At 41.2% G+C, this 24,138-nt stretch overlaps 2 protein-coding genes across 8 annotated transcripts in view; one reads left to right on the top strand and one right to left on the bottom strand.

Moving 5' to 3' along the window:
- Nucleotides 1–19,329, top strand: part of LOC133441533 (rap1 GTPase-activating protein 2-like) — a 257,100-nt gene extending 237,771 nt beyond the window's left edge. For all 7 annotated transcript variants that reach the window (XM_061718933.1, XM_061718934.1, XM_061718931.1 and 4 more), the window contains 14 exons: nucleotides 890–973; nucleotides 3,221–3,321; nucleotides 3,781–3,910; nucleotides 4,958–5,113; nucleotides 5,742–5,813; nucleotides 9,716–9,802; nucleotides 9,911–10,051; nucleotides 11,046–11,195; nucleotides 14,529–14,641; nucleotides 14,741–14,839; nucleotides 14,931–15,057; nucleotides 16,637–16,739; nucleotides 16,868–16,941; nucleotides 17,915–19,329. In XM_061718933.1, coding sequence (XP_061574917.1) covers nucleotides 890–973; nucleotides 3,221–3,321; nucleotides 3,781–3,910; nucleotides 4,958–5,113; nucleotides 5,742–5,813; nucleotides 9,716–9,802; nucleotides 9,911–10,051; nucleotides 11,046–11,195; nucleotides 14,529–14,641; nucleotides 14,741–14,839; nucleotides 14,931–15,057; nucleotides 16,637–16,739; nucleotides 16,868–16,941; nucleotides 17,915–17,923 — 1,446 coding nt within the window. In that variant the 3' untranslated portion in view covers nucleotides 17,924–19,329. The remainder of the gene's footprint in view (nucleotides 1–889; nucleotides 974–3,220; nucleotides 3,322–3,780; nucleotides 3,911–4,957; nucleotides 5,114–5,741; nucleotides 5,814–9,715; nucleotides 9,803–9,910; nucleotides 10,052–11,045; nucleotides 11,196–14,528; nucleotides 14,642–14,740; nucleotides 14,840–14,930; nucleotides 15,058–16,636; nucleotides 16,740–16,867; nucleotides 16,942–17,914) is intronic.
- A 546-nt stretch (nucleotides 19,330–19,875) lies between these two features.
- si:dkey-52l18.4 (uncharacterized protein LOC560708 homolog) lies at nucleotides 19,876–23,471 on the bottom strand. The gene is made up of 5 exons (XM_061718939.1): nucleotides 23,189–23,471; nucleotides 22,074–22,415; nucleotides 21,142–21,354; nucleotides 21,028–21,056; nucleotides 19,876–20,941 (listed from the first exon to the last, which is right to left on the bottom strand). Exons 1-5 carry the CDS (start codon nucleotides 23,238–23,240, stop codon nucleotides 20,843–20,845), a joined length of 735 nt encoding a protein of 244 aa, XP_061574923.1. The 5' UTR covers nucleotides 23,241–23,471; the 3' UTR covers nucleotides 19,876–20,842.
- Between the last annotated feature and the right edge of the window lie 667 nt (nucleotides 23,472–24,138).

Below are 24,138 nucleotides of genomic sequence, written 5' to 3' on the forward strand. Positions count from 1 at the left end.
TATTGTGCCACTTTACACATTTTAACCCTCGTCAGCCTTCTCGCCTCTCCAGCATTTGTCCTCTCCAGTAAGCTTCTTCTTTTCCTTTCGGCTGCGCCCTTCAGCAGTCGCCACAGCAGGTCATCCGACTCCATCTACCCCTGTCCTCCGGCATCCTCTCCTCTCACACCGACCAGCCTCATGTCCTCGTTCACTACATCCATATATCCCCTCTGTCATCCTCCTCTAGGCCTCATGCCTGGCAGTTCCCATTTTAGCTTCCTTTTCACAACAAAATTCATTATCCCTCCTCCGTACATGGCCAAACCATCTCAGCCGGGACTCTCTCACAAAGCACTTAAAATCCTCCTTCTTTATCTTTTCGTCCTCTAACCTCACTGTTCTACTTGCATCCCTCTCATTCACACATGTACTCTGTCTCGCTGCAGCTAACCTTCATCCCTTTTCTCTCCAGTGCAAAGCTCCCACCTCTCCAGATTTTCCTCCACCTGCTCTGACTACAGATCACAAAGTCATCTAGATAATAGTTAAATAAACGACTGATGATACAGCAACTTCTTAACAAGGGTATGATGGATGTCTCCTCCCTCTGCGTGCCTGGAGGAGGAGTGTTATGGAGCACGCTCTCAGCCTTGGCCTCAGGGAAGGAAAGAACCCATCTGTTTCTCCGTCTGCAGGAGACGGTGACGGGGCACCGTCTTCGCTGGGGGCCGCAACAGTTTGTCGCATATTTGTCTTATGCAACATGGGCCCAATAAACTTGCCCCCGAGATGCACTGCAAAAGGAGAAAAACATGTTTTTCTAATGGCTGCAGTCATTAGAAAATGTGCAGTTTAGATAATAACCACTGGGAGTAAGTGAGACGTTATTGTTTGTGTTCGTGTGCAGGGATCCCAGTTGATAGTGGCCTACGACGAACACGAGGTGAACAACACCTTCAAGTTTGGCATCGTCTACCAGAAGGTCGGACAGGTGAGCGATTCGCCGTGTGCGTCCTCGTGCATGTCGTACCTTGTGCACGGGTTCATCTTTTGTCTCGTCTGTCTGGGCATTAGGGATGGGCGGTATGGACTAAAAAATGTATCACGATAATTTCTGGCATTTATCCCGATAACGATAAAAATGATGATAAAATAAATACCAATTCAACTCCACCTTTTCAACTATAAATCTATCTCGCTCTCAGATCCGCCATGTTTGTTACACAAAAACGCCATCAACGGGAATTTATCCTTCTTTCTTTCTTTCTTTCTTTCTTTCTTTCTTTCTTTCTTTCTTTCTTTCTTTCTTTCTTTCTTTCTTTCTTTCTTTCTTTCTTTCTTTCTTTCTTTCTTTCTTTCTTTCTTTCTTTCAGGCTCATTTCCTTCCTTCCTTCCTTCCTTCTTTCCTTGTTTTCTTTCTTCCTTCCTTCCTTCCTTCCTTCTTTCCTTCTGCTCTCTCCTTCCTTCTTCCCTTCCTCCTTTCTCCCTTCCTTCCTCCTTTCCTTGTTTTCTCCCTTCTTTCTCCCCTTTCCTTCCTTCCTCCCTTCCTTCCTTCCTTCTTTCCTTGTTTTCTTCCTTCCTTCCTTCCTTCCTTCCTTCCTTCCTTCCTTCTTTCCTTGTTTTCTTCCTTCCTTCCTTCCTTCCTTCCTTCCTTCCTTCCTTCCTTCCTTCCTTCCTTCCTTCCTTCCTTCCTTCCTTCCTTCCTTCCTTCCTTCCTTCCTCCTTTCCTTGTTTTCTCCCTTCCTTCTCCCCTTTCCTTCCTTCCTTCCTTCCTTCCTTCCTTCCTTCTTTCCTTGTTTTCTTCCTTCCTTCCTTCCTTCCTTCCTTCCTTCCTTCCTTCCTTCCTTCCTTCCTTCCTTCCTTCCTTCCTTCCTTCCTTCTTTCCTTGTTTTCTTCCTTCCTTCCTTCCTTCTTTCCTCCTTTCATTAGCCCCTTTCACACAGAGATTCCGCAATATTGGTGTAAAGAAGTCCTGCCAATACGCCTCCTTTGTTGGTTCACACAGAACCATACAACGCCGGCATAACGCCGCTCCCGTCTGTAAATTCACACAGCATGCCGGCGTTCCGCAATCAGAGGCGTGACGACAGCGTCAGTCCGACCGTCATGTCAGCGGCATGCCGGCTGTGTCATTCACACAGACCCCGTTTCGTCTCTGTGACGGCTCTGTGACTACCTCCGCTGCCGGCTTATTGGTGGGGCCACTTGGCCCCCCCATTCCGCCTCCGTGACTTTCACACAGAACAGCGAGGCGGCTTAAAGGCGCAACGTTCCCGCCTCGAACTGGCTGTGTGAAAGGGGCTCTTGTTTTCTCCCTTCCTTCCTCCTTTCCTTGTTTTCTCCCTTCCTTCTCCCCTTTCCTTCCTTCCTTCCTTCCTTCCTTCCTTCCTTCCTTCTTTCCTTGTTTTCTTCCTTCCTTCCTTCCTTCCTTCCTTCCTTCCTTCCTTCTTTCCTTGTTTTCTCCCTTCCTTCTCCCCTTTCCTTCCTTCCTTCCTTCCTTCCTTCCTTCCTTCTTTCCTTGTTTTCTCCCTTCCTTCTCCCCTTTCCTTCCTTCCTTCCTTCCTTCCTTCCTTCCTTCCTTCCTTCCTTCTTTCCTTGTTTTCTTCCTTCCTTCCTTCCTTCCTTCCTTCCTTCTTTCCTTGTTTTCTTCCTTCCTTCCTTCCTTCCTTCCTTCCTTCCTTCCTTCCTTCCTTCCTTCTTTCCTTGTTTTCTTCCTTCCTTCCTTCCTTCCTTCCTTCCTTCCTTCCTTCCTCCTTTCCTTGTTTTCTCCCTTCCTTCCTCCTTTCCTTGTTTTCTCCCTTCCTTCTCCCCTTTCCTTCCTTCCTTCCTTCCTTCCTTCCTTCTTTCCTTGTTTTCTTCCTTCCTTCCTTCCTTCCTTCCTTCCTTCCTTCTTTCCTTGTTTCCTTCCTTCCTTCCTTCCTTCCTTCCTTCCTTCCTTCCTTCCTTCCTTCCTTCCTTCTTTCCTTGTTTCCTTCCTTCCTTCCTTCCTTCCTTCCTTCCTTCCTTCCTTCCTTCCTTCCTTCCTTCCTTCCTTCCTTCCTTCTTTCCTTCCTTCAAGTACGTTGTGGGTGGATTTAACGCAGAACCATAAATCAGCTTTACACAAAAACGTCATCAACGGGAATTTATCGTTTTTACCGCGAGATGACAAATTCTTACCGTGGGGAATTTTTTTGACGGTTTATCGTGAATGGTAAAATATCGCCCATTCCTACTGGGCATCTGTTTTCCCTTGCAGACGTCAGAGGAAGAGTTATTTGGAAACAACGAGGAGACTCCTGCTTTCAAGGAGTTTCTCAGTATCTTGGGAGACAACATTGAACTTCAGGATTTTAAAGGGTAAGAAAAGAAGCACATTTGAAATAAAGTGCTATAAACGTGGGTGAAATAAAGAGAAAAAATTACGACTGAGTACAGAAAAGGCTTCACAGAGATGAAAAGACGGATGCATGAGTGCAGTGCAGCAGAAGTTGATAGCGGGGTTTCATTGCCGTCACCTTGGAGCTATTTGTTCTCCTGTTTCGGACTCGGCACACAGCCGGGATAAACTGCTTAGTGAAACAGATCTGAGGAAAGAAAGTGCCGCATGGACATGTAGCCATGCTTTGAAGGCTGTTTCTTATTGTCCTGCTGGCCTTTTGTATACTGTTTCACTTCCTCTGTTAGAGGGGATCCAAACAAGCTCGCGCCCTTTTGAGCTGGTTAAGGGAGAAAAAAGTCGGATAATAGAATTATATGTCATGACTGAACAATAGAAACAACACAGAGACACGATGTGTTTTTTTAATGATGTTACAGGTTCCGCGGTGGGCTGGACGTGTCTCATGGACAGACTGGATCTGAATCCGTCTACACGGTCTTCAGGCAGAGAGAGATCATGTTCCACGTCTCCACTAAGCTTCCCTTCACTGAGGGGGATGTTCAGCAGGTATCAGGCGGAAATACTGACTTTATTACTGTTACATGGTGTTTTTAACCGCCAAGCAAGGAGGCTTTGTCCCAAAAATATCAATAAGACACAGGTCGATTGTGTTTATTGTCGATATGTTATGATCAGTACTGGAGTTGAGGGGGGATGAGGGGGGATGGCATCCCCCCTGAAATAAAAATTGTCAAAATCATCCCCCCTGTAAAACTGCCATCCCCCCTTTCCATCCCTTATGTCATTTCATCAATGAATGTGGTTTTACTGCTATTTCAACATTTAGAGTCATCACCAGAAAAATAACACCAGAAAAATAACTTATTTGACAATTTTAATCTGTTTCAAGTAAATTTTCCCTTGAAATAAGTAGAAAAATCTGCCAGTGGGACAAGATTTATCTTCTTATTACAAGCAAAAAAATCTTGTCCCACTGGCAGATTTTTCTACTTATTTTAAGTGAAAATCTACTTGAAACAAGTTAAAATTGTTGTTTTTTCCAGTGATCAGTCTTGTTTTAAGTCTAATGAGATTTTTTTACTAAAATGAGACATTTTAACTAAAAATAAGACAAATATTCTTGTTAAGATTTTGAGCTTTTCCAATGATCCATTTTACTTATCCTGTGAAGGACAGAGTCATATTAATAAGTTCAGAAAACAGTTTTTTATTGTTGTGTTTTGATGTATTTGATGTAAGCCCAGTGGATATTTAAAGCTTACAGAAGGCTGCATTTAACTGCTGCTATGTCATTCCTGCAGTATTTCTGCAGGTGTTTTGGTCAGTGCTATTATTTGTAATATATTTTATTATTTGTATTCAGCACAAATTATCTGTCCCCATATGATAAAATCCACCATCCCCCCGGTTTTTTTTACAACTCAAGTACTGGTTATGATGTTGTAATAAAAACTAAGCTAGTTTTAAATCATTGACCAGCTTCTCAGATCCTCCTGAGAAACAAAGTGATATCTGTTTGTGTGTGTTTTTACAGGTTCTGTGTGTCATAAACTTGTTCCCTGCCCTCTACTAACTTGTGGTCCTCTCTCCTAGCTCCAGAGGAAGAGGCATATAGGAAACGACATTGTGGCCGCGGTTTTCCAGGAAGGGCCCACGCCGTTCGTTCCGGACATGATCGCCTCCAACTTCCTGCATTCGTACGTGGTGGTGCAGGTTGAAAACCCCTGCACCGAGCAAGCCACGTACAAGGTACAGGACAGAGCTCTGTGTCCTGATGATGTCTCGGCCCTAAATGTGTTGTTGCAATGCTAAGTTTCACTAAGGAGAGAGTCGAGCAAACTGTGTCCTGGACAGAGAATCTAACTCCTAAATATAGGACTGTCTCAGAAAATTAGAATATTGTGATAAAGTCCTTTATTTTCTGTAATGCAATTTAAAAAAACAAAAATGTCATACATTCTGGATTCATTACAAATAAACTGAAATATTGCAAGCCTTTTATTATTTTAATATTGCTGATTATGGCTTACAGTTTAAGATTAAGATTCCCAGAATATTCTAATTTTTTGAGATAGGATATTTGAGTTTTCTTAAGCTGTAAGCCATGATCAGCAATATTAAAATAATAAAAGGCTTGCAATATTTCAGTTGATTTGTAATGAATCCACAATGTATGACATTTTTGCATTACAGAAAATAAAGGACTTTATCACAATATTCTAATTTTCTGAGACAGTCCTGTATATAAATGACAAATGATGAGTCTCTTATCACTCATGACGATGTTTTCCCAAGACTTTTTGTCATCATTATAGCTTCAATACAAATCACTCAAAATAGACCCCAAGAAAAAGTGCCTTTTTTTTTATGTCAACAGGTGTCTGTTACGGCAAGAGAAGACGTCCCTTCCTTTGGGCCTCCTCTCCCGAACCCAGCAGTCTTCAAGAAGGTGAGAGATCGTGCCTCCAGTCCAGAGGTTTCAAGTAACGAAGTACAAATACTTCGTTACCTTACTTAAGTAGAAATTTTGGTTATCTATACTTCACTGGAGTAATTATTTTTCAGACAACTTTTTACTTTTACTCCTTACATTTTCCCGCAATTATCTGTACTTTTTACTCCTTACATTTTAAAAACAGCCTCGTTACTCTATTTCATTTCGGCCTTTAAACAAAAACTATCCAGTTAAATTGCTCCATCCGGATAGAGTGAATTTGGTTGTGGTTGTTTCAGATGTTCTTGTCCAGTTTTGTTCTTACATCCGTTCCCTCAGATTCCTGCAACTAAACTTGGATGTACATTCCAATAAAGGTTAGGATAAATGATAACATGCCTCTGAAGTTTGACTTTTTGCACCATTACAATACTTATAGGCAACTAGTCATCATATCTGCTGCTCTCTGAAACACACGTTAATGCTCAATAGTACACATATATGGTTCTTTAATATATTTGCATTATACTAAGATGCATTCATTTTCAATGGCTTTTGTCCTTAATGGCTTTTTTCCCCCCTTACATTACTTTTACTTTTATAGTTTAAGTAGTTTTGAAACCAGTACTTTTATACTTTTACTTGAGTAAAAAACTTGAGTTGATACTTCAACTTCTACAGGAGTATTTTTAAACTCTAGTATCTATACTTCTACCTGAGTAATGAATGTGAATACTTTTGACACTTCTGCTCCAGTCATGCGAGAGTCCCCTTTTTCACAAGCCGGCACAATTTCCTGAGGTTTTAAAATTTTTAAATTTTAAGCCGTCCTTACACCGGTTTTTAAGCGGACGACGTGACTCTTCAGTGGGATATGCCTCTTTGAGGACTCGTCGTGCAGTTATGTGCAACCATTCAAATTATGATGATCAACCCTTTTAAGCATTGTTCATCAGTTTTAGTCCTCAGGCACCACTGTCAACGCACCTGATTCTAATTAACTGTCATCACCAGCTTGTTTTCAAGGTCCGCGCAGGTCCGTGCTAATGACTCGGACATTTGTGTCAGGGCGTGCTGAGGCAGGGAACCGTCTAAAGCAGTGGTCTCCAACCCTGGTCCTCAGGACCCTGTCCTGCATGTTTTAGATGTTTCCCTGGTTCATCACACCGTGGTACAAAGGACTGTGTCATTGACTGCGTTTACATGCACTCAATAACCCCTTTAAAACCTGAATATTGGCAATAACCCGAATTTGCACGGCCATGTAAACACCAATAACCCTTTAAATAACCCAAATTTGCTCATATTTGGGTTTTTAAAAACCCGAATATGACCCCAGGGTTACTCCTTTTAAAACCCGAATATTGGGTCATGTAAACGCCAAACGGAATATCCTGATCAAACGGAACATGAATTGTTTTCTGCGCATGCTCTGTTCGCAAGGAATCCTGGTCTTTTGAGTCCAGGAAGTTCTTATAAACACAGAGAAACGCAAGACCAGGCCACACTTTTGGAGTGAGGAGGAGACTAATCACTTCATAAATGTAATGAAGGATATGAACATTTCTGCATTTGTAGACGGTAGAAAGTACGGGGATAGTGAGATTTAAAAGAAGGTGAGCGAAAAGTTGCGCGAAGCAGCATTTGTTTTGAATTTGGATACAGGAAGAAGAAGCGGAAATGACGGGAAATGCGTCATCACGTTCTCCGCGCGTCACTGGTTTGATCGAGATATCCCGAATGTTTAATCACCATGTAAACGGAATATTCCGAATGTTTCAGTAACCGGAATATTAGCAATAACCCGAATTTTGACTGCATGTAAACGTAGTCATTAACACACTTGTCCAGACGTGGATGAGAAGCTGATGACGATCATTAATTAGAATCAGGTTTGGTCAGGGTTGAGATTTATGAATGTTTTAGACGAATGTGTCATTGACAGACTTGTGCTGACTTTGATGACCAGCTGGTCGTGATCCATTCAGTTCAATCAGGTGTTTTGCAGCAGGTAAACATTTAAAAGTGGTCCCTGATGACCAGAATTGGAGAGCACTATCGTAAAGCATCATTTTTACACAAGTTCGTCACACTGCCACCCACACCAAACGGATGAACTGATCCATTTTATTTCTTATTTACTAGTGGCTTTTTGGCCACAGACAAATGCCACAGATTCCTCTTTCAGCCACAGTTTCATGGATGCATTTAACAGGCCAGATTGTTGAAAGCTGAAGTAACTTAACAACCAGTCGGCTTGTGGTGGCAAAACATGAATCTGTTGCAATTCCTCCTTCAGGTTCATGCTGAACAGGTGACGGCTTTTAGTTTTTAGTTTTTAGAGCCTGATGTTTAGGATCGCTGCTTAGTGCTTTCACTCATGTTTACACCCATGTGTTCTTGTTTTGCAGTATTTTATGTATCGTCTCCTATGAAATGTGTTTTGCTTGCCAGTATAAAATTGCTCTTCTTGTTTTGACGTAATGTATGTTTTGATGGCTATTATCCCCAAGGCACTCCCTGCTTGATGACTGGTTACAAATAAAAAAGACCCCATAAATGATTCTTCGCTGCAGTACATCATCACGTCTCGGGACATCATGACAAACTGAAGAGGAGACAAAAAAAGATCTATTTCTGAAATATACCAGGACATTTCACTGGCTTAAAAAGGGAATTTATGAAAATAATTCCTTTTTTGTGCTGCAAAGAACATATCCTGAAAACAAGAAAACATTTTATTTTGTTTGGGGCTGAAAATATATACTTGTGTGACTCCCCCCAGATTTTCAGGGGATTTGTGTGTCACTGACAAAGTAGCGAGTAGTGATATCGAGCCTCTCCATCTGTGTCTCCACCCACAACGTAACATTATTTACGTGTTTACGGTATTTGCTTTCCCTCAGAAGTGGGAAGTCAAAACTGTGTTGGCCTTGCTTTTTTACTTTGCTTATTTTTATTTATTTTTTATTTTATTAGTTTGCACACAATAAAATTAACACTTCAAAATATCAAAATAGTAAAACAAATGTGACAGGAGAGGTCAAAAAGCCAACAGGCTTATGCAACGGACCTCCCCTCAATTTAGGAAGTAAAACAGTAATTACAAAAAATCAAAAAACAAAAACAACAAGACGAAGACTATAAACAAAAACAAAGAAGGTTTGTAGTTACAGATCATCAACACACACAAAAAAAAAAAAACAAACCAAAAAAAAAAAAAAGAAAACTTGACATTTTTTAAATGTGAATCAAATGAGATGATACATTTCTTTTAAAAATCTCTAGAGAAGCAGAGCTTTTGATAATGTGAGATCTGTACACCGCGATATCTGAGGGAAAACTGGCCGTGTTTAGTTTTATAAAAAGGAAAATGAAAATGATTAACCTGTCTAGTATTATGCAAATGAATATATTATGAATATATTTATATTTTTATCAGCAATCATATTATATATCAAATGTATATATTGTCTATTTACCATAGACAATATCACAAAATGATGCTCTACTAATATTTTGCTTAATCTTTTATACTACTACTAATATACTCTCTCATACAGTATTCATGTGCTTCAAGGGTTGCTGAATTTCATTTTTGTCCACATTTATAGTTAAAAATGGAATATTTGACTTTGTCTGTGGGACATTTTGACATCAGTAAATAGTGTTAACTTGGTGGGAAAAAAACATATAATAGCTCCTAAAAAAAGGAGGGAATTTGAGGCAGACAAGAATTTAAATCAGTGAGATTTATATTCCTGCTGAGACGCAGCATGATGCAACACTGTAATCGGTTTCAGGCCGACAAAGGTCACCTTTCCTCGTTGCAGCCTCCCCTGCCTAAGTCTTTTTGCTTGTCATCTTATTCTCCTTCTTCTCTCTTCTGCCCCCCCCTCCCATCCTTTCCCCTTCAGGGTCCTGAGTTTCGAGACTTCCTGCTGACAAAGCTGATCAATGCCGAAAACGCTTGCTACAAATCTGACAAATTTGCCAAACTGGAGGTGACACACGCTGCACTCAAACACCACAGCACGCCCTCAGTCACTTATCTGTGTCACCCAATAATCGCTTTCCCTAATGAGGGTTTTTAATGGGTGAACCGCTTGCAGGGACGCACGCGAGCGGCGCTGCTGGACAACCTGCACGACGAGCTGCACAGACAGAGTCAGGCCACGCTGGGCCTGGGCCAGGTGGGGGAGGAGGACAAGCTGGAGAACGGGGGCCACGGAGGCCTGCTGGAGTCATTCAAGGTGAACATGAACCCAAACAAAAGCACATCAGGATGTCCTTCTCGGCTCTGTGACATTTATTTAATCACTATCGCTCCCGCGATGGACCGGCTAAATGTCACAGGCCTGCGAGACGAATTCTGCGGCGGCTTTCCTGTGCGCTCATGAATTTAAACCTCAGACTCAGTGGGAATGTTGGTGAGCAATCTCTGCGAGTGTGTGAGGATAAAAGCAACCCTGCCATGCTTATACCGTCACTTTCTCTCCTAGCATCCTAATCCCTCACTGATCCTCCCGTATTTTATCCATAAGGAAGCTAATCATTGGTAGAAGGACCAGTACAATGTATATTTCTATCTGTGTCTGTGTGTCAATGCTAACTGGGCTCTCTTGCTCTTTTCAGGTATTACGGACAGCTGCCGTATACTTTCCGCAAACAGTCCCAGGGGGCGCTCTTCTCATTGCTTTCGTAGCTGTTACTGTATATTATTTCTTTGTATTACTGTAAAGAAGAAGAAAAAAGATTAACATGCACAAAATAAAATTATTTTGTGAGATGTTGTTTGTGTTTATGCTTTCCAAGAATATGAGGTTTTCAAATCCTGGAAGCTGCCAAAGCTTTTACATTCTATCATCTCAATGTGGGATATAATTTCAACTGATAATGAACTCACAACACTCGCATTTTTGTCTATTTATACTTATTACTCACAAATATTCAATAGAAGTGTAAGGCTTCCTACGGTCCATCCACTCCGACACGTTTTTCCTCTCTCTAGTAGAACAGCGCCCTCTGGTGGTTTCATTCCTGCAATATCATCTCGGATCCTTATCTATATATTATTTAAGCCTAATGAAACAGTTTTCCTCGCAGTTTTTTTTTTTCCAAATAATGCTTCTATATCTATCCAGCTTTTCGTGGTTTCTGTTCTTCTGTATTTTACAACGTCTCCTCTCCTCCGGGCTCCTGTCTCCCCTCTGTCCTCTACTCATCCTCTGCGTCCTCTTCTTGCAGAGAGCCATGCGAGTCAGGAGCCACTCCATGGAGACCATGGTGGGCTCCCACCGTCACCGGAGCCCCGGGGTGGGAGGCGGCGTCCCGGCCAGCCTCAGCGGTGGCGGACTGCCACAGAGCAGCAGTGAATGCACAAAGAGCACTTTCACTGTGAGTCAAACCATTGAGACTGAAAGGAAAAGGGAAAGTGAATCTTAACAGAAGAGACAATTGTTTCAAAAGGTCAAACCTGCATTTTAAAGGGGACCTATTATGAAAAACACGTTTTCTCTTGCTTTAACATCTATAAAGTGGTCTCCACTCAGCCTGCCAACTCAGAGAAGGAGGAAAGCAACCAGATTCTGCAGTGTCTGTACAGCCGCCCGGATGAGCCGTCCAATGTGATGTGGCTTCTACGAGCCGTTCAGATTCTGCTCCTGTCGTTACGTAATGACGGGCGCGATTTACATAGGTCGGCCTCCGATGCGTGAAACCACGGCCACAACCAACTCCGCCGGCCGGAGCTTCCGCCATTTTTTCATAGCGGTGTATCGCGTCATTCAGGCAGCCAATCAGCACAGAGCCTCATTATCATAACCCCGCCCACTCAGATCCTGCATAGATAATGAGGTTAGAGAATGGGAAGATAAAGACATGGCTCAGAGGCTGAATTTCTAATTTATTTAGCAAAAACAATCAAAAGCTTGTTTTTAATAGGTATTAGATGCCATAATAGGTTCCCTTTAAAGTTTGGGGTTTTTTTTGTATTTACTTTCACCTTGAAAGCCGTGATGACATTGTTAATCATTTTATTCATGCACCACACACAGCCACAGCTGGTTCTTCCAAAGATCTCATGTTCTCATTTACTCATTTCTGTGTTGTGAAACCAGCACAGCAGAGACTCTTAAACTGGATAAAACAACAACCTTCCGATGAAGCTAGTTTCCGTTTTTTGCCTGTTTTAGGGTATTTCTGCCCAAGTGAGACTCTTTTTTAATATAGTCCTGTGTTCCAGCATACGTCGCTGTCATATATGGGAGTCATGAGGTGGCCCTGACACAGACAGCATAGCATCACATTATTATTATTTATTTATTTATTTGGTATGGACATCACAATTACATAGGACAAACCAAATGCACTGTTTGAGTGTTTTAGCATACATGCTAATTTGCAACACTTGTCCACGGGAAGCTTTTAAAAAAGTACAGACAATAAAATATACAATAAAATTAGAGGATGACATAAGATATAAAGCAAAGACAACATAATTCAAGAGCAGAACCAGACCTGACCTATTCATGTAGGCACTGTTGTTTAGACTTGAGCCATAGTTTGAGTCCTCTGTTGTAAATATTGCCACGTGTTTCTAATTTTAAATTAGTGGGTAAAGAATTCCAGAGTTTTGCACCCTTCACAGAAAAGACAGACTCACCAAAAGAGGTCTTATACTGTACTTTGGGATAAGACAATCACCATTGGTGAAGGCCCGTGTGGTTACTCTACCAGAGCTCTGATGCCTAATAACCACTTCAGGGAACAGGGGTGAAACATGATTATGTAAACATTTAAAAACCAGTTTAAGACTACTAAAATTCACAAAGTTTTCAAAAGTGAAAAGGTTGTGTTTTCTTAAAATTTCACAGTGGTGGCATCTCATAGGTTTCTGATCCATAATTTGTATTGCCTGCTTGAATAATGATATTATAGGTTTTAGAGTTGTTGGAGAGGCAAATGACCATGATGTGATGCAATATGACAAATGTGAAAAGATCATTGCATGCATGTATAATCGAGCAGTTTGACATGACGAGTTCCTTCGAATATAACGAAATAAATTTCAATTTGGTTTGACCTTCTTGGAAATTTGCTTAACCTGACTGTCGAATTTTAAATTATTGTCCAGAATAATGCCTAGGTACTTGACTTCGGTCACTACATACATTTTTTCATTGTCGACCCATACCTCAATTACGTCATTAGCAGCCCTATCACGTATAGAGAAACACATGGAGACAGTTTTCTTTACATTAAGAGTTAAATAAGACAGCTCAAGCCATTTATGAATGTTTAGTAGTGCCTGTGTCAGCTGCTCGCCTGCCAAGATTGGTGTTTTTGCGGACACGTAGATGACAGTGTTATCAGTATACATCTGGCATTTGACACGCGGACAGCAGTTCTGTAAGTCATTAAAGTACATGGAAAACAACAGTGGTCCGAGTACAGACCCTTGTGGTTGTGGATTTGTTTACCAGCTGAAGTCCAGTTTAGCTGAAAAACAACAGTAACGGCCAAATAACACACACAAACTATCAAATAAGCAAGCATTTTCATTCACAAAAGCAGTAGATGGTGAAATCCATATTCCGATGTAGGAACGTAGCTGTAGTGTAGCTACACAGGTGTAATATACCTACGCAGCATGCTTCTATGAGTAAGAATTCTTCCTCTCAAAGGTACCGTATTGGCCTGAATATAAGACGGGTTTTTTTTAATTGAAATAAGACTGAAAAAGTGGGGGTCGTCTTACATTCGGGGTCTAGACATTATACCCATTTACACCGCTAGATGGCGCCATATATCTTTAAAGCCAATGCTGAACTTAACTCCCCAGGCCAAAGCGAACCCCTGTCACGAAGAAGAAAAATAAAAAATAGTATAAGAAAGAAAAGAGAGGAAAATAAGAGAAGAGATAACAGAAATTGGATAAACGTAGCGACAATCTGGAGAAAAGAGGGTGGAAGTTCGGCAGGTAAACCGGCAGCTGAGGAGAAGTTATAATGCAAACTTCAAGATAATGATTTCAAATAGTCAAAATAACAGGCTTTTTCTCTTGAATATATTGTTATAATCATTTGTTTCAGATTTACTGTAATTATTTTCTGTATAAAAATTGAATTTGGTGTTCAAAAAGTCTTTCTTCAAACTTGAGTCTTGAAAAAGAGGCGGTCGTCTTATAATCGGGACAATACGGTATTTGTCATGCTGCAGTCACAGTACAGAAAGGCAACTTATAATAATATCCTAAAACAATGAAAACAAAAGAAACAAGCACACACCTGGATAACTAAAGTACACAAACTCGTATACAGCTGTGACGCTAATAAAGAACAGCGAGTCAAGGGAATGTATTTCTAAAACACAGAATCAACTGACAAAAAGTGAAACCTGCTTGCACGACTTGACATAACCAAAACAGAAAATGCCAGAGACCTCACAAGTGGCTCACCATGGGTTCTCCTGAAACCAACCACCGACAAACACTAAATTACAGAAGGAACCACTTTATTGGCACAAAACCACATGGTGGTTTCTTTGCAAGATGTTCCACGATGAATGAGTAGTGACCCCGGCAGAAGTGATGATAATAGGCGACTACAGTGTTACACAGTACATTAGATGGATGTCAAAACTGTGATTTTGAGGTGAAAAAGTTATGCATTGTTGCTTTAAAGTGCTCCAGTTAACAAAAAGCCTGATTGTGTTCCCTGCAAACTCCAGCCTCCGACGCTGTCAGCCAAGTCTCCTCTGAAGAGCCCAGTGAAACGGCGCTCCGGCCTCTTCCCCCGTCTCCACTCCAGCACAGAATCCCCTTCGGACAAACACACCCGCGGGTCGGTGCTCACTGTTGCAGCTATCACTATGCCTCCTGGTTGTCGCTACGATTCATCAGAGGTTGAAGTTTCTAAGTCGTTTCATTGTTTTGCCTGCAGTGACCAAAAGCCAGCAGAGATCTGCCCCTTTTCACAGGAAGTGAGGTCAGAGACATCATCCAACCCAAGCTCCCCTGAGATCTACCCCAACAAAGAAAGGTGAGCCAGATGCTGAATGTCCTAGAGATCAGCTTAAAAGTTGTCCCTTCTCCTATATCTGAGTCTTTCTGTGTCCGTGCTCCGCCACCAGGCCGTTTATAAAGCTAAAGGAGTCCAGCAGCAGCAGCAGCAGGCCCAACATCTCTCGTTCCTCGTCCAGCACCAGCAGCTTCAGCAGCACCACGGGAGAGACGGAAGCTCTGGAGGAACTGGAGACGGTGAGAGGAGGATTCTGCTTGTTTGACTTAGAAACTTGAGAAGAAAGTGCTTGCGTCCACTTTTTACTGTAGAATGTGAGAACACTGGAAACATCACAGCTTTCAGTGGTGAAGTAGTCTGCCATTACTAGGAAGTCTAATAGTGCACTGAGTGTCAGGCTTATTCTAATGATCAAGCCTCTTCTCACTTGGACTCCTTCAGGTGAAACCACTTGTCTGTGTTAATTTATTAACTTACCATTCCTGCTATCAGCATTTGCAGTTAAACCTGTCAGATTAAGTGGTTTAAAGGCAGGAGGACGTAATCCCACCATGATTATTCAATCTGATATTGGCGGCAGCAGCGCCGAATACATTATATATATATATATATATATATATATATATACTGTCTAAGAAAATTAGATATTGTCACAAAGTTCTTTATTTTCTATAATGCAATTAAAAAAACAAAAATGTCATACATTCTGGATTCATTAAAAATGAACTGAAATATTGCAAGCCTTTTATTATTTTAATATTGCTGATCATGGTTTACAGTTTAAGATTAAGATTCCAGAGTATTCAATTTTTTTGAGATAGGATATTTGAGTTTTCTTAAGCTGTAAGCCATGATCAGCAATATTAAAATAATAAAAGGCTTGCAATATTTCAGTTGATTTGTAATGAATCCAGAATGTATGACATTTTTGTTTTTGTAATTGCATTACAGAAAATCACAATATTCTAATTTTCTGAGACAGTCCTGTGTGTGTGTATATATATATATATATATATATATATATATATATATATATATATATATATATATATATATATATATATATATATATATATATATATATATATATATATATATATGTGTGTGTGTGTGTATGTATATAATGTATAGGACCTATCACAAGAGACAGTAGTGGAAGTATTTCCATAGTAAAGAATACAGATGTGCTGTTCAGAGTCATTAAGTGCCCTGTGGTACGTTTCTTGTGAAAAGGTCCCGTCCAGGCCATGATAAATCCTGCAGAAGCAGTCCACAGACACAAAATCCTGCCATTAAGTGTAATAAAGAGGGAGATAAGATCTGAGTGGGCTCTTTTATTGCTTAGATGGAAACAATGGGTTTCTAACGGGGTCTAAGACGACTCTGCTTCTAGTTTTGGTGCCAGATGCTGGAGCTTCTCTGGTTCTGAATGAACAGTGTTCATTTCAGCCTTTTAGGAAATTCAATTATGCATATTAATTTCCTGCAGAGGATGAGAATTATTACACTTCTCTCTCTCTCTTTTTTATATATATCTGTACAATTGCGCTTTTTAATTTCTGGTCTCTTCTTTGTAGTGGAGCTAATCAGAAAACCTTTTTTTATTCCTTTATAAATACAGAAAATATTAACACCATCTCAAAGCTTCACCTTTGATGGTAGCTAATCATTTTATTAACCATGACATCGTCAACTCTTCCAATCAGCCTCTGGCTGAACATTTCAAAACGTTGTTAAGGGAAGTTTGAAGTCATGTTCATTAAAAAATCCTTTCCCTGTTTACTTTACTTAATCCACCCTGCTCTTTCCCTCTCCCAGACCGGCCATCCATCTATAGCGTCTTCGTCCGCCTTCAGCCCTTCCCTCAGCGTGGACAGTCAGGGGTCCGGTACACCTGTCATCATGTCCCGCAGTCCAACAGGTAAACTCAAATAGACGGCTGAACATCCTGATCTCACTGTTCACACGTTTCACACCAAGTCATGTCAGAAACGACACCGCTTGTTCTCTAATGAGCATGTCCCACATTGTCCCTGTTGTGTCCTGCAGATGTGAAAAGCAAGACATCACCGAGGTCGAGCTTGAAGTTCCGCTTCGACAAAATGAGCCACTCGTCCACAAATGTAAGTTTCATGTTTGACGCCTGCAGTACTCGAGTTGTAAAATAAAATCAGGGGGGATGGTGGATTTTATCATATGGGCACAGATAATTTGTGCTGATTACAAATAATATAATATATTACAAATAATAGCACTGACCAAAACAATGACAGGAAAGAATTACATAGCGGCAGTTAAATGCAGCCTTCTGTAAGCTTTAAATATCCACTGGGCTTACATCAAATACATCAAAACACAACAATAAAAAACACTTTTCTGAACTTATCAATATGACTCTGTCCTTCACAGGATAAGTAAAATGGATCACTGCAAAAACTCAAAATCTTAACAAGAATATTTGTCTTATTTCTAGTTAAAATGTCTCATTTTAGTAAAAAAAAATCTCATTACACTTAAAACAAGACTCATCACTTGAAAAAATAAATTCACCTGTTTCAAGTAGATTTTCACTTGAAATAAGTAGAAAAATCTGCAAGTGGAACAAGATGTTTTTGCTTGTAATGAGAAGATAAATCTTGTCCCACTGGCAGATTTTCTTACTTATTTCAAGTGAAAATTTACTTGAAACAGGTGAAAATTGTCAAATAAGTTATTTTTCTGGTGTTATTTTTCTGGTGATTACTCTAAATGTTGAAATAGCAGTAAAACCACATTCATTGATGAAATGACATAAGGGATGGAAAGGAGGGATGGCAGTTTTACAGGGGGGATGATTTGGACTGTTTTTATTTCAGGGGGGATGCCATCCCCCCTCATCCCCCCCTCAACTCCAGTACTGGACGCCTGTCATTTTAAATTTTTCAAAGCTTTTTAAGGCGGAGCCTCCAGATACCTGCAATATTTTTGACATTAACAGCAACATGTTCCTCAGCTTTTTCTTATGGTGTTGCGTAACACGCCCAGACTGAAATACACGTGCTGCCAGTAAGCAACTGTCCTTTAATTGCTTTCCCTGTTCTCTCTTCTCTCTTTCAGTCTGAGTAGCTTCATGGGAGAGAAAAAGAAAAAAATACGGAGATTTGCACAAAGAAGAGGAAGACCGAGGCGGCCGAGGGAGCTGAAAAACATCATCACGACCACAAAACCGCAGAGCGACCACATGTTATTACAAATGAATTAGCTTCCATCTGCAACAGAGACGCCGCACTATAAACGTACTGACGATACTGTGACTACAACACGAGGAACGGCGGCTGACGCGCTCACTTGGCTGTTAATCTATGCTTCTAGCAGCTGAAATGACACAATACTCGCTGCATTCGAGTCATTTTCATCGTCACCACATGGAGGTCTGGGCATAGCTGTAATAAATACTGTGAGTGTAGACGCCACCTCAGCTTTTTCTTAAATGTCTTGTTACTAAATGAGACACGAGTTTGTGGCAGAACTGTTAGTCTTTATATAGATCACTGTCGGCTGTTCCGTGGAAACAATTACAGACACCAGGATGCTCCTTTTAACATTTACCCTCCAATGGTACGTCTGGTGAAAGTTCCTCTTTTGGCTAAGAAAAAAACGAAGAAAAAGTAGGCTGAGACACATGAAACACACACATCCATGGAAACGTTATGTACAGTAGCGAAGCCTCGATGTTTGGCAACAGTGCAAGTCTTTTGGAAGCTGCGGGATTTGAATCTGTTCTCTGCTGCTTGTTTCTGCTTTTCTAGGGAGCGTCCGTGTCTTTTGGAGATGCTTTTATAACCTTGATAGCTGCTGCGCCGACATGCCTGCTCCTTACTTTTCCTCGTTCCGTAAGGGGGACCTCAAAGCCCCGGTGAAAATCACTTCACGTAGGAGACACTGCCAACACTTTTCTTTTGCCAAGAGCTTATTTTAGCTAAAGCTGCGCCTTACAATCCCTTAAAAAAAACCTTTCCTCCACACACACTCTCCGTCTCTCACAACATGAGAAGAGAGTCCCCCGGGTCTGGTGGCAGCACAGCTGTGCGAAGCCAACCTGACACCCTCAGCTGCTGAAAATAGACGCTGCCGTTGAAACATTTCAGACTCTCGTACCTCTCATTGAAGCTTTCTGGCTTGGTGTAAACATCCGCAGAGCTTCTTCTTAGCGCAGAAGTGTCCGCAGAGTTTACCAAAACCTTTAAACTGTCCTCTTGCAAAAACACTTTGAATGTGAAGTTCCAGCTTTTTCTTTTTGTCGTGTTTTATGCCTTGATAGTTATTACACAAGTTGAAATGGTAAAGCCAGTTACTCACAAGCACAACAGGACCAGATTTATTCTCTAATTTAGTTTAGTTAGAACTTCAGATTTGGGATTATTGAGACGAACAGTTAAAGATGCACAGATGCAGGGCCGCCGCAAGGGGTGTGCGAACCGTGCGACCGCACAGGGCCTCGCGCCCTAAGGGGCCTCGCGCCCCAAGGGGCCTCGCGCTATGGGCCGTTTTTTTTTTTTTTTTTTTTCAAATTTTTTTATTTCGTTTTTTCCCTTATAAATATCAACAGTCACGTTCCATTACAGACCTAAATGTGTACTAGTCTGTGCATATCAATAAATATATGTGCAATGATGCGCGTGTCTGTTGTTCAATACAACTGATCAGACCAAGCGCAGACACAAGCTGCTCTGATCCAGACGGGTGGAGTTGGAACAAACTGTCACACAATGTCGAGAGAACGAGACAGGATCAGGAAATTTCGATCAGGGGATGAAAAAAGAAAAAAAAACTAAAGAAAATGGAAGAGTTTAATGCCTCTCTGAAAGGCTTGTTTGATAAATTTGTTACAAATATCACTGATCCGACTGGGTCTCAAGCAGCCGCGCGGCCCCGCGCCAAGGCAGGCCAGATGATGATGAGGCTGGGGAAGGTATCCAGTATTTTGCTAATTGGAGAGTTAAAATTGCGCATATAGACACCCGATCCGACCCGAAAAACCCCAAAAATTTCACGTGCGCTCGCTAACTCACGCGCGAGGGCCCCCCTGGCCATTCCGCACAGGGCCTCGCAAATCTCCCAGGCGGCTCTGCACAGATGTGTTTGTGGTCTGACCAAAACAACCACGCTGGTAGTTTTGCAGTGGGATTGTCCCTTTCTGGATTAGTGACTGTCCTGATAGTGCGTCAAGAAGTAAATGTTCTGTTCTCTCAAATTATGAAAAGCTCCTGTAGTTAAATTCAATTCAATCCAATTCAATTTTATTCATGTAGCGTCTATTACAACAGAAGTTGTACCAGTCAGAGACCCAGAACATAAACCCCTGAGCAATTATTACATAAACAATGACAGGTAAAAACTCCCCAAGTGGGAGAAAAGCCTTAAGCCAAACAGTGGCAAGGAAAAACTCCCTTTAGGAGGGAAGGAGTTACGTTGATATTAAAACTTTCCAGGAAGCTCTTCTCAAGGAAGGCACACGTGAACTAGGGAAAAAAAAGTGTTGAATGATGCTCAAGAGCCTCAGACGGCCAAGACCAGTGAGTACCTTTAGTAAGAAATCCTCTGGCCAGAAGCAGGACATCCAGATGTCGTTGAGTGTTGTGAAAGGTATCGCTCAAACCACCCTGCAGCCTTTTCTCTGTTGATATGCTTAATTTATTATTTTTGAAAAGAAAGTTCTTTTGCATTGATGTAATGTAAAACTGTCACTGCAGAGTACGCTAATTAATTAAAGTAAGATAATTAAAGAGAAATCTATTAATTTAAGAGATGTCTAAACATGTATATGTATATTTCGTTATGTAATGTGTAATTGAGAATTTATTCTAAAATAAAATGTTGTATTTTGTGTCACTTGTGGATGTTGTTGGCTTTTTTTTTCCTTCCACACTTTCCAAAAGAAAAAAAGTCATTTTAGGAGTCAAAAAGTATCAGAGTGTGTCCTGAGGCGCCTTTAATCGAGTCCCACAGAAAGTTGGTCCTACTTGATCATCTTCTTCTTGTCAGTCAGGAAAACCTGACGTCTGAGTAGATGGTGGACTGACCAGGGTCCCGCGTGGCTCCTTGTTGCAGCGGTGCATCCTGGGAGATGTCTGCATACACCAACTGGAATGATATTACGCATAAGCTTGAGTCCACCCTACCGTAGATATAATCCAGACAGTTACTACATCAGTATATCATCCACCCACCTCAGCCTTCTGCTCACAGCTGGAGGAATCTGTCAAATTTGAGATAAGGTAGTTGATTAATAAGAGTTCATTTCCAACATCAGTGCAGTAACTTATTGGAAGAGTAGGAAGTACCTTTTGGGGGGACAGTCTTGCGCTTTTGTGGAATGGGGCGGCGAGGTGGAGGCTGCGGGACGGCATAAGTGACCCGTATCCTGGAGTACGGCAGGCCGGACTTCTGGGCTTTGGGACTCAGACAGCGAGCCAATCCCAAAATGATGGGGAGACAAAGGAGAGCGCCACAACAGACCAAAACCCTGTGCAAGTCACTTCTCCGGTGAGATGAAGCTGAAACAACGGGGAGGACACAAAAGGAAAAAGAGGCATCAGCATGTTGAGTTTAGTTTAGTTTATTGTTTTGCACAGTTTTTAAAAATATACAGGAAATATCAAATATAAATACTATAGGTGCAGGAAGAGGCAAAAAACCCAATGGGCTTATTTGAAGCCTCCACCAAAGATATTACAATTTTATGTGTTTATAAAGAACACAAGATTAACATACAAAAACAAAAAGTATAACTACACAAAAGTGATGACAAACTATGAATGCAATATATAAATAATAAAGAATAGAGACAAAAAAATAGTGTGTGTGAGTGTGCATGGGATATTGTTTTTACAACTTATATTACTTATAACTTATATTGACTCCTGAGCAAATAAGACGGTACATGTCACTATGAGTGAAACACAAAAAAAAAAAAAAAAAAGAACATGGATACATGTATAACATTACATTGGGAAAACAGTTACAAAACAGAAGTCAAGTGGTCCTTCTTTTGTACGTCTTTTGTAACCTTTCAAAGAGGAAGAGCTCTTTGCCAAGTGGGAAAAATCATTCCACAATTTAGTGCCCCTAAATCTCACCGAAAATTGACCTCTGCAAGTGAGAAATTTAGGAGGATGAAGATCTGAGGATTGTCGAGTTGAATAAGAATGAACCTGTGTTTCTGGCAATAAAAACACACAGTGCTCTTATATCCAACATTTGTGACTGCAAATACCTTCTGTGATGTTAACTTTGGTCCAGTGTCCCATTTCGATACCACCACCGACCCAGTTCACACTGCATCTGTAGGAGCCTTCATCGGATGTGTTGGCGTTCAGAATGTTCAACGTTAACTTGGTCTCGCTGGCTGTGAGTTTCACCGTGGCGAAGCGGTGCCTGGAGCTCTCTTCAACAACGCTGCTCATGGAGTCTGCTGACTTCTCCCATGTCCAGTTGCCTCTCCAGGGGCCTTCGCAGTGGTGGATCACGCAGGACAGAGACACCGTGTCCCCTGCAGGCACCGACAACGTGTCGCGTCTTGCAAGAACACGCTGTGTGCATTCTTCAGCACTAAGACCTGAGAGATGGAAAGATTCATTTAGCTCTTTATAGCACACAGATAAACCCTCTCCTAAGGTTGTAAACCATCTTGAATTCTTATTCATTTAAATAATCTGCCTCTCTGCAGAATATTAAAATACGTTTGACTTTGGTCAGATTGACATGCAGCAACTATTACTTCTCTAGGACTTTCCTTATGTCCTTCCCTCTTGGCTTTGTGTTAATACGCACTTGCTTTTATACAGGTCTGTCCAACTGCCAGTGAGCAATTCATCAAGGACACAGTGGTAGAACTGCAGATTATGCTCTTAAATCCTGTGGAACAAGAGGAGTGGCACTTGATATCGTGCCACTTTTTTTTTTCTTTGTGTGCACGTGTGTGTGTGTTTGTTTCATTTTTGTTTAGTTATGAAAATAGTTATACGCTGTATATACTTTGTCTTAAGTTTAATTTGTCTCATATTCAGACACACTATGAGCAGGTAATTGGTATTGGGTTTTTTACACACACTAATACACACACACAAATACACACACACCAACCGAGAGATTAAAAGAGAGGTTCATTGTAAATGTCCAAATTCAAGTAAAAAAGATGAAAAACATTTCCACAGAACACAGACTGCATTATTTACACTACCACGATGTTTCTTACAGCTACACTTATTTGAGGAGATTAGGCGGTTTTATTTTATCTGTGTACTTCTAACCTGCCATTCTCCTCAAATATGACAATAAGAGATTTGCTTGTTCATAACAAGGATGTAAGTAAGGTGCTAGGTTACTTACCATGATGAAGAACGCAGACACAGCTGAACGCACCAAGGAGGAAGGCGAACATGTCTAGCAGCAATGCTGTTGTTTGCCAGTCCTCATTCAGGTTGGATCTGACGTTCTCCTGAGCAGATTGTGTCTTCAGTTATGTCTCGCTGAAAAGAGCTGTGAGCCTGATAAAGCTTTTCTTGGAAAAGGACCCACTTCAACAAATCGCTGCCTTTTGTTGAAGAGTTTCTGCCACTTTCATTTTCCTGTTTGCCGTGATTACACCACGACTTTCCTCTAAATCACAGCTGCTTTTTCTACCAAATGGAAGTTAAGGAAGGAAGTGACCCTGCTAATATACCCCCCCCTCCCTCCATCTCCACAGGATCTCCCTGACACACACGCACACACATGCACGCACACACACACAAACATCAGAACCCACACACGTTAAATTACAGGAAAGCCCTGACTTCATATTGTAGGGGCAGAGCCTTGACAACAGGAAATGGGACAATTTCAAGAAACTATAATATTGAGAGAGAGGGACTAAGTGAGCTTTTTAAACGAGTCTTATGTGGCTGAATTGGGTTCTTGTTTTTATTCTGTTTATGCTGATTGGTTTCTAAAAGCTAACCCTGCTGGAGTGTTTCTGTTGCATGGCTCCATGCTGCTACACAATAAACTCTATGGGCCTGATTTACTAAGATCCTAAATAAAGAGTACTAAATTGCGTGTGCACTGAAAAAGTTTGCGCGTGCTGTTGTTGTGTGTTTTGCGGGTGATCAACTAAGAATGCTTGCGCAATTGATAACAGGTGCAAACCGCAGTATTTAAATGAGGTGTTGCGTGTCTTAAGGTTTGCGCCATGGAGAGTCTGGATGGAAAGCAGGATAGTCGCGAGCGCAAAATGAAATTTGAGTTTGGAGTTAGAGATATTAGTGGAAGAGGCAAATAAACACATTCATGAACTACAG

The sequence above is a fragment of the Cololabis saira genome, chromosome 4, assembly GCF_033807715.1.
Source record: "Cololabis saira isolate AMF1-May2022 chromosome 4, fColSai1.1, whole genome shotgun sequence".
In the NCBI taxonomy this organism is placed as follows: Eukaryota; Metazoa; Chordata; class Actinopteri; order Beloniformes; family Belonidae; genus Cololabis; species Cololabis saira.

What these genes read in the sequence shown, in the direction of transcription:
- si:dkey-52l18.4 (XM_061718939.1), bottom strand. Translation starts at nt 23,240, where the DNA reads ATGTTCGCCTTCCTCCTTGGTGCGTTCAGCTGTGTCTGCGTTCTTCAT. An exon ending in TGTCTGCGTTCTTCATCATG is followed by an intron (nt 22,416 to 23,188) that starts GTAAGTAACCTA and finishes TCCATCTCTCAG; the next exon opens with GTCTTAGTGCTGAAGAATGC. An exon ending in CAAAGTTAACATCACAGAAG is followed by an intron (nt 21,355 to 22,073) that starts GTATTTGCAGTC and finishes CCGTTGTTTCAG; the next exon opens with CTTCATCTCACCGGAGAAGT.